The sequence below is a fragment of the Lepidochelys kempii genome, chromosome 11 (genome assembly GCF_965140265.1).
Source record: "Lepidochelys kempii isolate rLepKem1 chromosome 11, rLepKem1.hap2, whole genome shotgun sequence".
Classification (NCBI taxonomy): Eukaryota; Metazoa; Chordata; order Testudines; family Cheloniidae; genus Lepidochelys; species Lepidochelys kempii.
The window spans coordinates 10,218,178-10,230,812 of NC_133266.1; the positions used below are offsets into that span (position 1 = coordinate 10,218,178).

The 12,635-nt window shown below is 37.7% G+C and overlaps 1 protein-coding gene across 3 annotated transcripts in view; it reads left to right on the plus strand.

Annotated features, from left to right (window-relative positions):
- Window positions 1–12,635, plus strand: part of SLC49A4 (solute carrier family 49 member 4) — a 192,901-nt gene that overhangs the window by 158,022 nt on the left and 22,244 nt on the right. The window contains exons 8-9 of one of the 3 annotated variants that reach the window (XM_073305105.1): window positions 669–851; window positions 5,719–7,250. In XM_073305105.1, coding sequence (XP_073161206.1) covers window positions 669–851; window positions 5,719–5,915 — 380 coding nt within the window. In that variant the 3' untranslated portion in view covers window positions 5,916–7,250. Of the gene's footprint in view, window positions 1–668; window positions 852–5,718; window positions 7,251–7,271; window positions 11,242–12,635 lie in introns of those variants that run through there. The other 2 variants (XM_073305106.1, XM_073305107.1) reach the window with 2 other exon arrangements.

Here is a 12,635-nt window from a genome sequence, read left to right on the forward strand (position 1 = left end):
CCACCCCAAACCTCGCTTTGCTTCTAGGCTTTATAATGGTGCTAAATATACAAAAAAGTGTTTTTAATTTATAAGGGGGGGGTCGCACTCAGAGGCTTGCTATGTGAAAGGGATCACCAGTACAAAAGTTTGAGAACCACCGAACTAGAGGCTAATCCTGCAATGCCTTAGTAGCTGGTAGATCATTAGTATTATTTGTCTGGAAAGTGAAAACAAAAATTAGTTCTGACCTTTGGAACTGAGAGTCAAAATGTTAATTTCCAGTTCGTGTCTGATTCAGTACAGTAATTGTTTCTGCTCTAACTGAGTATAAAACAGTTATTGTTCACTTTGGAGGTAACTCAGCCTAGATGTTTCTTTGCATAAATATTTTTTCCAGTGTTTTCTGTTTTCTGATATTTGGTAAACATACTCCAAATCACTCAATGTATCGTCAGGAATTCAATTTGTATCCAAATAAAAATTGCTGAAATGATCAAACCAAAAATAAATGCTGACTACTATCAGAGAGACATTATACCCTATATGATGCACAGAGGTAAATATAGGTTTGATTCTCCTTTGTCTTCCAGTTACTGAAGCATTAATATCATGGGCATCTTTTGTTTGAAATATGATAGCAAAATGCTACTATGAAACTAAACCACTGTTTTTGGTTTTTGTTGTAGCTACATTATACACATCCTGTATCTTGCTGGGAGTATTCCTGAATAGTAGCATACCTATATTCTTTGAGCTTTTCGTGGAGACGGTCTACCCTGTTCCAGAAGGAATTACGTGTGGCGTTGTCACCTTTTTGAGTAACATGTTTATGGGAGTGCTTTTGTTTTTTCTCACATTTTACCATAAAGGTAAGAAATATGAGCTATTTACTAAATGTAATTCTCTGTGAAGACATTCTATAAGGGGTCTATTTTGGCACTAGTGGGAGGAGGATTTACATACCGAACTCCCATTAATGCTAATTCTGTGCATAAATCTCCTGCACATCAGTGGGAAAAAAGACTTGTAATTGTTTGTCTTTACATGCATGCCAATTGAAGAATGAAATCCTTTAGTTAAAAAACAGATATCCGGACTTTTCATAGAACTCACTGCAGCAGGAAGCTATTGAGATAAACATGAGGGCTGGATTTTTACAAAGAACTGGATAAATGTTCTGGCCATTAATAACATTTGTAGCTATTCTAGATAAAAGAATAAAGCTAATCCAATCTCATGCTTCAAGGTATAAACTGCTCGCTGGTGGTGGGCAGAAAAGAATTTCTCCTCTGTCCCCACAATGTTTATCATTGAACACATGGCTGGGTAAATTATTGATGGTGGGAGGGAGTTACCTTCACAAGATATTGGCCACTGCTCTGAGTCAGAATACTGCAGTAGATGATGTGTAGTGGTCTAATATGCTAAGGTAGTCCTTTGTGTTGATATTTCCAACAAATTCTTTGTAGTTCCTTTATTATATTAATCTCTTGTGTATTATTTATTTGGTCACATAATGTGTCATTGTAATTTTGAGTGGTATATCTTGCAGATTATATTTGCATTTAGATACGAGTTACTATGGTAACAATATGAAAACCTAGATAAGTTTAGAATAAAACCCTGCAACCTCACTAATTCTTCTTTTTAAAGTTACAAATTGCTATTTTTATATGTAGAGATCAGCAAGGTTAATTTTTCTTTCGTGGTACAAGAAGAATACTTTCAACCAAAATGTATGTAGTTTGCTTTGTAAATATAAAATCTTACATGAATTCTAAGTATAATTGTCAAGACATCTCTTAATTAAAATGTTATGTTCCTAGCCAAGAGGAAAGTGGCAAACTTCACAGTAAACTGTATTTTGAAATTAAGAATATTAAATTATTGGCCAGACTTTCAGATGTCTCAATTTAGTCTCTGGGTTTCTACCTACAATTAACTGTAAAAAGGAATAATTGTAAATTCATTCTAACTTCTAACTACTATTTTGTAGGTGTAAGCTGATAGAAATCTAAACTACATTTGTGGCCTGAAAATTAAAAGCCAGTTTTTCAACAATGGACCTGTATCTACCAGTTAAAAGTGATTTGATGTTTGTTTAGGAAACTCGTTCAAATTGCAATGATTCAATCAAATCCATATTGAGAATAGTAGGGGATGTGAACTGCATTAACACAAATATGATTGTTTCCAATATTCACAAATGAGTTGGCAAGATGAAACAAAACAAATTTGAAATATTTTCAGTATACTGTACTTCTAAATGATAAAGTCCATTGTTACGAATTCATTTTCCATTGAGTATAAGGATACAGTATATAGTGCCAAATCAATGGGTCTGAGGTCATTTTACTAAAAATAATTATTATAGTATTCTACAGTAATACCTCAAAACATGGCAGTAACATGTTGGAAAAATCATGATTTTGGACCATAATTTAGAATACTCTAGTACTTTTTTCCAGAAAGGATGTCAGTAAATACACGTGAATGCAAACATGGAAAAAGCATAAGCTGTAGTCTTTTTTTTCCAAAGGAAGAAGCAGTAAGTTACACTGTTACCTTCAAGATAATGCATTCTCAATGATGCAGTGTCTCAAATTATTAAAAGCATGATCATTTATATGATCTCTAAGGTTTGATCAATGTCCATTTGATTAAATTACTGGCTTTGTTACCAAAAGAAAAATCCATTGGAAAATGAAAAATGATTTTGTAATAAAAATGCTTCCTTTTTTAAATCAGTCTTTTCTTCTCTGATTTACATACATCTTTTACTGTCAGTCCAACTAAAGTGCAGTAGAATTCTAGGCCTCTGTGTCTCACTTTCAAATCATATAATCAGTCACTAGTTTTCATTCTGATGTCTCACCTCTCTTCATATTCTGATATTAGTGCCCAATTACTAAGGCTACTGGGGAGCCAGTCATTAGAGTTTTCTAGCAGACTGAAGATTCTGATGCAGATGATTAGAATGTGAGATTTAAGACTTTAGAATCCCTAATCTAACTTCTTAGCACTGTATTCTAGTATCAAAAGCCCAGTCTCTCCATATTGTTTCATGTTTTCTTCACTGTTCTAGTTTTTTTGTTTTTTTTAAACTTTGGACTTTTTATAATGTGTTAGCATGAATTGACTAGTGCTCTAATGATTTTTCCACGGTATGCATCCGATGAAGTGAGCTGTAGCTCACGAAAGCTCATGCTCAAATAAATTGGTTAGTCTCTAAGGTGCCACAAGTACTCCTTTTCTTCCAATGATTTTTGTAGTACAAAAAGAGAAGGTTTAAAATAGGTCATAAAATTCTCAGCCTTTTTTGATGTTTGATTTAGATTATGTTCAGTCTAGTTAAGCACAAGTATAATTTTCTGAGTTAGTTAGTTAGTTATGTGAGGCATGTTTCTGATAACTTCTGGGAATACAGCAGTCCTACTTAAACTAACAAAGAGTTTTAGTGAGGCATGTCTAAGTTTACTACATGAATAGAGACGGGTTTTTACGGGGTAGGTTTTGTACTGCCATTTTCTGGGGTTTGGTTTCTCGAGCTTTCTGATGTTGTGTTTTTGCGTTCCAGAACATACATTGTGCTTTACCTTTAGCCACATGAATTATGGATTAAACTAAGCAGCAATGCTGGAGCCTTTAATATGATTACTAAACCGTAAGAGAGCATTTAGAATTCTGTAGAAATACTGAATGAGGCAAAAGACCATCCTCCAGTAAAACTGATGCTTCTTCAGTAACTTATGGCAGAGACAAAGTACTAAAACAAAGGGAATTGCTATGCCTTTGCTTTCTGATTAAAATGGCTAAACTAATAAATATTGATCAGTGGGGAGGATTCTTCAAACCTACAAGACGCACGCTCTTAAGAGCTCTTACACATTACGTTTAATTGTTACAAAGAGGTCTCTTGAGAGTTTTTTATGGGACCTTTATAACTTTAATAGTTTTACTGCACAAAAGTTTCTGTTGAGAAATTAGCTTTCCAATCCAAATTATGTAGCTGAACTGATGCATAATCAAAGTGCTGTTTATTATCCTTTTCATATTTTAGCCAGTAGAAATCTAAGGACTTGGGTACACTTACCCTTAAACGAGACCACGGCATGATAGGGTGTGAAACTATCCAGCTCTAGCTGGGTATACCCTGCCAATGTGTGTTAACAGTTTGCTAGAGCACTTTGAGCTAGTTCTGTTTCAGTGAGGACTAGATCAGAGTGCTCTAATTAATGGTTAACATGTGTCACCATTGTGTTTGTTTTAGAGTAGCAGCCGTGTTAGTCTGTATTCGCAAAAAGAAAAGGAGTACTTGTGGCACCTTAGAGACTAACACATTTATTTGAGCATAAGCTTTCGTGAGCTAGAGCTCACTTCATCGGATGCATTTCTTATTGTGTTTGTGAATAGTTAGACTATGGCAGCTTTCCACGGTGTATGCAATTGTTTGTGTAGACAAGTCCTAAGAAGCAATTAGACTGCTGTTTAAGGTTGGTTTTCTTTTCCCTACTGTCATCACTGAAAAGTTTGCAGATGACTCAAAAATTGTGGGAGTGGCAAATAATGAAGAGGACAGAGATCACTGATTTAGAGCAATCTGGATCAGCTGGTAAACTGGGCAGAAGCAAATAATATGCGTTTTAATATGGCTAAATGTAAACGTATACATCTAGGAACAAAGAATGTAGGCCATACTTGCAGGGATGGGGGGTCTTTGTTCTAGAAAGCAGTGACTCTGAAAAAGATCTGGTGGATCATGTCATGGTGGATAAGCTGAACATGAGCTCCCAGTGTGATGCTCTGGCCCAGAGAGCTAATGCGATCTTGGGATATACAAACTGGAGAATCTTGAGTAGGAGTAGAGAGATTATTTTACCTCTGTATTTGGCACTGCTTTGACCACTGCTGGAATACTGTATCCAGTTCTGGTTTCCACAATACAAGAAAGATGTTGATAAATTGGAGAGGGTTCAGAGGAGAGCCATGAGAATGATTAAAGGATTAGAAAATATGCTTTATAGCGATAGACTCAAGGAGCTCAATCCATTTAGTTTAACAAGGCGAAGGTTATGAGGTGACTTGATTAACAGTCTATAACTTTTAATAGTGAGAGTAAATAACCATTGGAAAAGTTTACCAAGGGTCATGGTGGATTCTCCATCACTGACTGTTTTTAAATCAGTATTGGTTCTTCTTCGAGTGATGGTCCCTATAGTATTCCACTCAGGGTTATACGCATGCACCCAGAACCAGAGCTTTTCAAAATAGCAGTTTCCATTGCTCCACACATGCACCCTTGCTCCACCTCATGGTTTTGACTGAAGCAATAAAGAGTGAGGCAGACCGACCATGGCCTCAGTTCCTTCTCATCACCGCATGGTCTGAGTCAGAGCCTCTTCTGTTCTCTCTTCTCTTGTGACGCACTTTCCTAATTTCAGGAGAAAAGACTGTTTTATTCTTGTATAGTTAGTGTTTTGTTATTTTTGTAGTAGTTTTAGTGGTAGTGGTAGTTCAGGACTTTAAGGATTTTGGGAAGCCATTTTTGCTGGTTTCCTGCCCTCTTCCCCATCAGCACCCACACCTGGGTACTGAAATATGCCAAAGATACCAGAGTTCAAGATCTGCACTTCCTGCCCTCGCTCGTTTCCCATCAGTGACTAGCACCAGCGCTGCCTTTGCTGCTTGGCGAAGCCCACATCGCATCCAGGTGCAGTATCTGTCTCTCCTTCCCAGCCCATATCCAGGAAGGCTGTGCTCTCCATCTCAGGAAACACCTCACAGATGTTGCCATAAGGCCGCGGTTGGATCCAGGCTGGGGAGCCCCTCTCTCCCTGAATATTGACCTGAGCATCAAGAAGCGCACCTCCTACCATGGTGCTCCAGTCCAGTTCTGTTGGTACCAGCACTACGGACCCTGTGCAGGGGCCTAGCCATGAGGCAAGGAAAAGTGCATAAGCATGACAGTAAGTCTTCCTCAAGACCTATGAAGGATGCTGCATCCTCCATAGGTTCTAGCCACGGAAAAGTGGCGCATTCCACGGCATGTAAACACAACAAGAAGTCACATAGAACCTTGGATCCGCCGATCCTGGTTACCGAACTGCATACCCCTTCCGGATCGATACCCCCAAAGTCATGGGAATCATTGGTTCAGAGGCAATCCTCCATTCCTGCCCTGGTTTTGGCCCCAGCTCTGTCTGTGGAGCGCATGCTGCTGACACTAGGGAGGCTCAAGTCAGCTCTTGGTCCTCCTGAGCTGTTTGACCTAGATGAGGTGAGGTCCCACGTCTCCTGGTGCATTCTCCTCATCAGAGACCCCACTCCCCAGCTTTGGACTTGCTGCTTTCGGGTCATGTTTCTGAGCATTCTCCTGAGACTCACAGGGTTCCGACTGACATATGTAGGGAAGCCACATGGAGTTCAGCACATATCTTTTCTTACCATTATGCCCTAGAGCAAGACTCTGCGATGGGTGCCTCATTCAGTGTGGCTGTTCTCCATTCCACAGTGCCATCTTCTTCCTTGCACCCTCTCAGCAAGATACTGCTTGTCAATCACCCTCAGTGGAATACAATAGGGTACATCACTCGAAGAAGAAGAGAACTTCCAGTTACCTGTAAGTGGAGGTTCTTTAAGGTGTGTTGTCCCTATCTCTATTCCAATCCTGCCCTCCTTCCCCTCTGCTGGAGATCTGTTCCATTTGCAGTGGCAAAGGAACTGACAGTGCAAACAGTGTGCCCCACCCTATATCACCTTGGTCGAAACCATGAGGCAGAGCAAGGGTGCATGCGCGGACCAATGGACACTACTACTTTGAAACGCTCCAGCTCCAGGTGCATGGCACCACGCGTATATCTCTCAGTGGAATACAGATAGGAACTACACATCTCAAGAACCTCCACATATAGGTAAGTAACCTCCTCATATTTTTCTAAAAGTTCTGTTCTAGGAATTATTTTGGGGAAGTTCTGTGGCTTGTGTTATACTGGTGGTCTGACTAGATTATCATAATAGTGTCTTTTGGCCTTAGAATCTATGAAAGGTGAATTAATAAGTTAATAAATTAATTAATGGTATTGAGGTTTTTTAAAAAGAAATCCGTAACATCTCATAAAATATTTCATCCACCTCTCAATCCCATACATTGTTACTGTTTTGTTATTAGAGCAGAGCTAGCTTAAAGCCATCAGTTAAACTTTTAGTTTCCAGTATTTAAGTCCTGATTGCTTCGACGGTGAAGATGTTATATGAACTTCTGAAATTGCATTTTTTGTTTTGTTTTACAGAGTTGTCCTGGTTCAACTGGTGCCTACCAGGATCATGTTTGCTCAGCCTACTCCTCATTCTGTGTTTCAGGGAATCCTATGATAGACTTTATCTTGATGTCGTTGTCTCAGTTTAATAGCACAGAAGTGACAGAGTTTTGAGAGAGACTGGAAATCGATGCTGCATTCTGCACATTGCTTGGAATTGCACAGTTGTATGGCGGAAAAAGCAAAGAAACTACAAAATTTTAAATGTGGTTTTACCAGACTATGAAGCTATTTTTTTAAAACATCTGTTGACTTGATCTTTATTACAGACTTGATAAACAGTGTGGTACAGTTGGGAATAAGAGTATCCTAAAATACACAAGTGGACTATATCTGATGTGTATATTCTAGTCAGAACTGTGATATCTTATTTAAAAAACAATACTTGCAGCTATTAAGTGTACAGATTTTCTGTGCCAACTCAAACCACTTAAAGAGATGCCAAGGTACCAGTAACCTTTCCATCTTCTATCAGAATACGAATAATGAATAACCTTTTAAAAAACATCTATAACTCAAATAGGTAACACATTTAAATATTAAAAGGCCAGCAAACATAGAAGCTAAAATAATGTGGTTTTGCTGCACTACACTATGTTCTAACAAAGCCATTTCTGGTGAGACTTTGGTACCTGGGTTTTCAATCATATTGACTAATCTTAGCAGTCCTTGCACTGTTGTTAGAAATGCTTCAAGTTTCACTCCAGAACAAGTGTGTACTGAATGGTAAGTGCAGTTTTAGTTATACAGTAGTTGCGACTAAAAGTCACCATAGCTGACAGTAGCATCTGAAATTCTGCAATTTTTCCATATGCTTAGAATAGGAAAGAACTATGGTATCTCAGATGTCTCTGTTGATAAAGGTTGATGATGTAATGGATACCACTATACTTCTCTTTCATCTCCAATTAATACTGTGAACCCCAATTTCATGCCACTAAATAATGTAGGTGTGTAGAGCCAAATCCCGTTAAGTTTAGGTTTAGTAAAGGTTTTAGGGTTTGGGCTATAGTGCATGTGTATTTTTAAGATTAGTTTACAATTATGGGTACCTAAGTTATGTTTTTTAAATATCCAGTTCTTTAAAAGTGGCATTTTTCTGAAATGTCTTTGGACTTTGTGAGGTGCTCTTGTTAGCAGCGAAATGACAAATCATGTGGAATATTTTGTTTCATGAATTCTGGCATAATCTGGGAAGTACAGTGCCAAGCAGAAAATTGTGGTCAGTCTGGCCCTTACTTGAACAGAGCTATTTAAGACACTTTGAGTAGTTTTTTAACTCAATTTTAAACTGATTGGTAATTTCTGAATTCTTATAATTCAGTTCAAAAATATTTACGGCATTTCCATTCTGAGTATGTTCCTGTACTCTGTGTAATGTGTGTGTGCACATGTATATTTGAACAGATGTGTGTGTATAATATTTATATGTTGTATATAATTATATAATATATAAATATTGTATGTAGAGTGTGTTTATAGGTTTATTTAAAAATCATGTCTTTGGATGGGGATATGCCACTGTTTGTAACTAAAGCTATTATTTCAGTGAATGAAGTTGCACCCATATACCAACTGTGACATGAGTTTTATTTCACTGGATGAATGTCTTTTCTTAATGTAACCATTTGATATAGAGGGATATGTACATGTTTGAGAGCATTGGCATGTAATGTTCTGCTTCAGTGAGAAATCTGAATCAAACGCACTCCACTCCTGTGAGGGGCTCTGCTCTGCCACTTGTGAGTAATACAGCCACTGTAACTCAAAAAAATAAAAGCTGAACTGTGCATTACCCTTCAGCTATGTATCCATTTGTTCTGTCTGCCCTCATTAGAGAGTGAATATTTCATTGACATTTTAAATTCAAAATTGTATTCATGCAGTAAAATGAAATAAGTTATTTCAGATCATCTGCTTTTATTGTTTTCAATGAAATGGGCACATTTACCATAGCAGGTAATGGGATGTTGTGACCTTGTTTATTGGCTACATCAGCTATTACAAGATCAGAGTTATTCCTTGAAAGGCACTAGTCAGATAATGGAGCTACCTGTATTGAGATATCCTAAATAAATTTAATCAGCGTGTTCAAGCGGCTGAAGAAAACTGGCAAAGTACAGTTGGACATATCCTTTTACCGTCTTCACCAGTTGATTGGTACAAAGGTGTTAACCATCCAGCTTTCTTGGCTATGTTCTACTATATTTAGCTAAAGCCACCACTTTACAGTCCTTACTCAACCAGCATTTCCATTTGAGCCTGATGGAGCTTTTGCCTGAGAAAGAACTACAGGAGCAGATCCCAATTATATAAAGAAGTTCTCCCATAGGTAAGAGTCTGCTGCTATGATAAATAGAAATTAATTTTCAGACTTGAGGACTTCATCAGATCAACATATCTTTGGGTGGCAGGTGGGGGAGAATGTGTTGGAGGACAGAGGATGGGGGAAATATAAAATACTGTGGCTTTGTTAGAGTTAGAGTGCACTTTGACATGATCTTTAAAATAGCTCAGATCTTCATTTGACTGCACAAAAAGCATTCTCCCCCACTGAATCCAAGCCAGCAGCCCTTACTCAGGTAGAAATCCAGCTGAAGCCAATGAGAGTTTGCCTGACTAACAATTACCAGAGCAGGCTAGCTGTTAGTGTATTTGACTTTGTGAGGGTAAAAGTTATCTTGGTTAATCAGGTCTTACTGAAAGAGACAATGGGAGGGTTTTAAATATTGCTTATATATTAATATTGAGTAGTCCCAGAAAAGATTCAGAAATTAAATATAAAATATTTCATATTTATTATTCAGCAGTAAAAAAGCACATCAATTTTTGGAAGTGCAACTTAGTTTTAATTGTCCCTCTAATTTTCAGTGAGTACTGACATTGATTGAAATCAAACACATCTGACCATAACTGTAATTGATTTTAACAGGAAAATACTCTCAGAAAAGACAATATTCCCTTTCTCCTCTTGGCTGTGAGTTATTTCCTGTAGAAATCCAGAAGAGCAATTTTTCCTAGCCCTGATATGTGGAAAGCTACTAGAATATGGACAATTATGCTGTATTTTGTGTTGAAAATGTGAGCAATGAGGCTGTGCAGTTCCCATTTCTCTCTTGTAATAGATCTTTGTTTTAAATAGCTAGTTACATTCTAGGCTGCTCCTCAGTTTTCTCTGGCTCCATAATAACTGTAAATTCAACTTCCAGCTATGCTGCTTTTTTCCTTTGACCGGCTCATGAGCTGTACTATTTCTCTTGCTGCTAATGAGGTAGGTAAGAATTAGAAGGATTGGGCTTCACTTCCATCTCTATTTTCTGTCTCTCTTCAGTTCCCTCTCCACCCCATCCCCCACCACTTCTTCCCTCTTGTTTCCTTTCTCCTTCCTTTTTCCTTCCTTTATGGCCTTTTCTCTCTTAAATGTATGTCCATACAAGTACCACAGAAGCAGAGCTTTCTGAATTTCCAGTTCAGTTCTAGAGAGAAGGGTTGGCCAGGCATCTATGTGATATTCAAAGAAAATTATTTTCTGTGGTAGAAAATCAACTGAATAAAGTATCAACTGAATAAAGTGCAGTATCCAAATAAAGTGCAGTATCCAAATAAAGTGCAGTATCCAAGGATTTTAGGTACTGTAATATACTGTACTGGATATAGAGCATATACAGATACAAACTATATATGTAGTTCCTGTATCCATAGAATATGAAGGAGGAAATTATGGATATTGGATGTCCTAAATCCCTAAGTATCTGGGAAAATTTCAGCCTATATATATGGTTTGTATCCACAGTGCTTTGGAGAGACTGTTTTGTACAGATTCAGTTGTTTGGAAATGGGCTGGAGATGTCCTGTCTCTCTGTAGGACATTTTAAAATTGAAATACCAGGTCACATTTGTCAAATACAATTAAAAGTTGGTTTCAGAGTAGCAGCCGTGTTAGTCTGTATTCGCAAAAAGAAAAGGAGTACTTGTGGCACCTTAGAGACTAACCAATTTATTTGAGCATAAGCTTTCGTGAGCTACAGCTCACTTCATTGGATGCATCCAATGAAGTGAGCTGTAGCTCACGAAAGCTTATGTTCAAATAAATTGGTTAGTCTGTAAGGTGCCACAAGTACTCCTTTTCTTTTTTTAATTAAAAGTTTGTTTCTTGATGCTCAGAGAGGTACTTGAGTGTAGAACCATGTTAATAACCATGATTTTGCTTGTGACTAGATTCCAAGAAGTGGTGACCACCAGCAGCTCTCATCAAATCCAGTGAGGAATGCATTCAGTGTGTGACCTGCTGATGTTCAGCACCTCTGATCAGACTCCTATAGATTTGTCAGACACACTGTCCCTTGTGCAGTCTTCTATACAATAGCAACATGTGAATTGCCAAGCAACTTTCAAATAATGGGCATTATTTTATGGTAACTCTATTGGGAAAACAGTAGTCACTACATGGAAACTTGTATGAGCATTACCATGTTTCTATCCTGGAAACTTGGGAATTTACCACATGCCACTGTTGCACGTAAGAAAGAGACTGTATTGTATTGTCTCTCTGGGGTATCTTGAAGGAGCTGTACTACCTGGAGTGTGTGTTTATGGAGAACATTTGGACTAAGCAAAAAGTGAATACATATTCTTACATTGTAAAAAGAATAAAAAAGTTGGTCTGTGTGTGTATATTGGCTGTTACCGAAAAGGGTGGAAAGATACAAGATTTGTGATATGTGAATAGGAATTAGATGTTTTATCCTATGGCTTTTGACATCCTATAAAGCTGTGAGAGCAGCAATTTATTAATAAATCTGCTATTTCTCATTGAGTCATTTTTTTAAACTTAAGAGAAAAACAAATGTTGACTAGTTTGTGTCAGACAATTGGTTTTAGATGCTGTTTTTGTTTAGTTTATTAGATTGGTTAGAATCTAAATATAATTCACTGTAATTGTTTGGCAGGTTAACTAGTACGTTGGTGTGAAAATGCCAGAAATTCACAACACCACTGATGGATGTATAGCTGGTGTGGTTAGAATTTTGTGTTGAATATCATTGTGTTAAGTTTTTTAAAGTACCAGTGTAATCTCTCTCTTTCTCTCTCGCAAATGGCAGTTACGCATAATCACATAGGGCTAAGAGCTCACCCCATTAAAATGAATGGGAATTTTGCCATTATCTTCAATGGGTCCAGGATATAGCAGAATCATAGAAATGTTCCAGTCCAACTCCCTGCGCTGGGGCAGGACCAAGTAAACCTAGACCATCCCTGACAGGTGTTTGTCGAACTTGTTCTCAGAAACCTCCAATGATGGGGACCAGAGTCAAGGACCCTTGCTATCATAAAGAG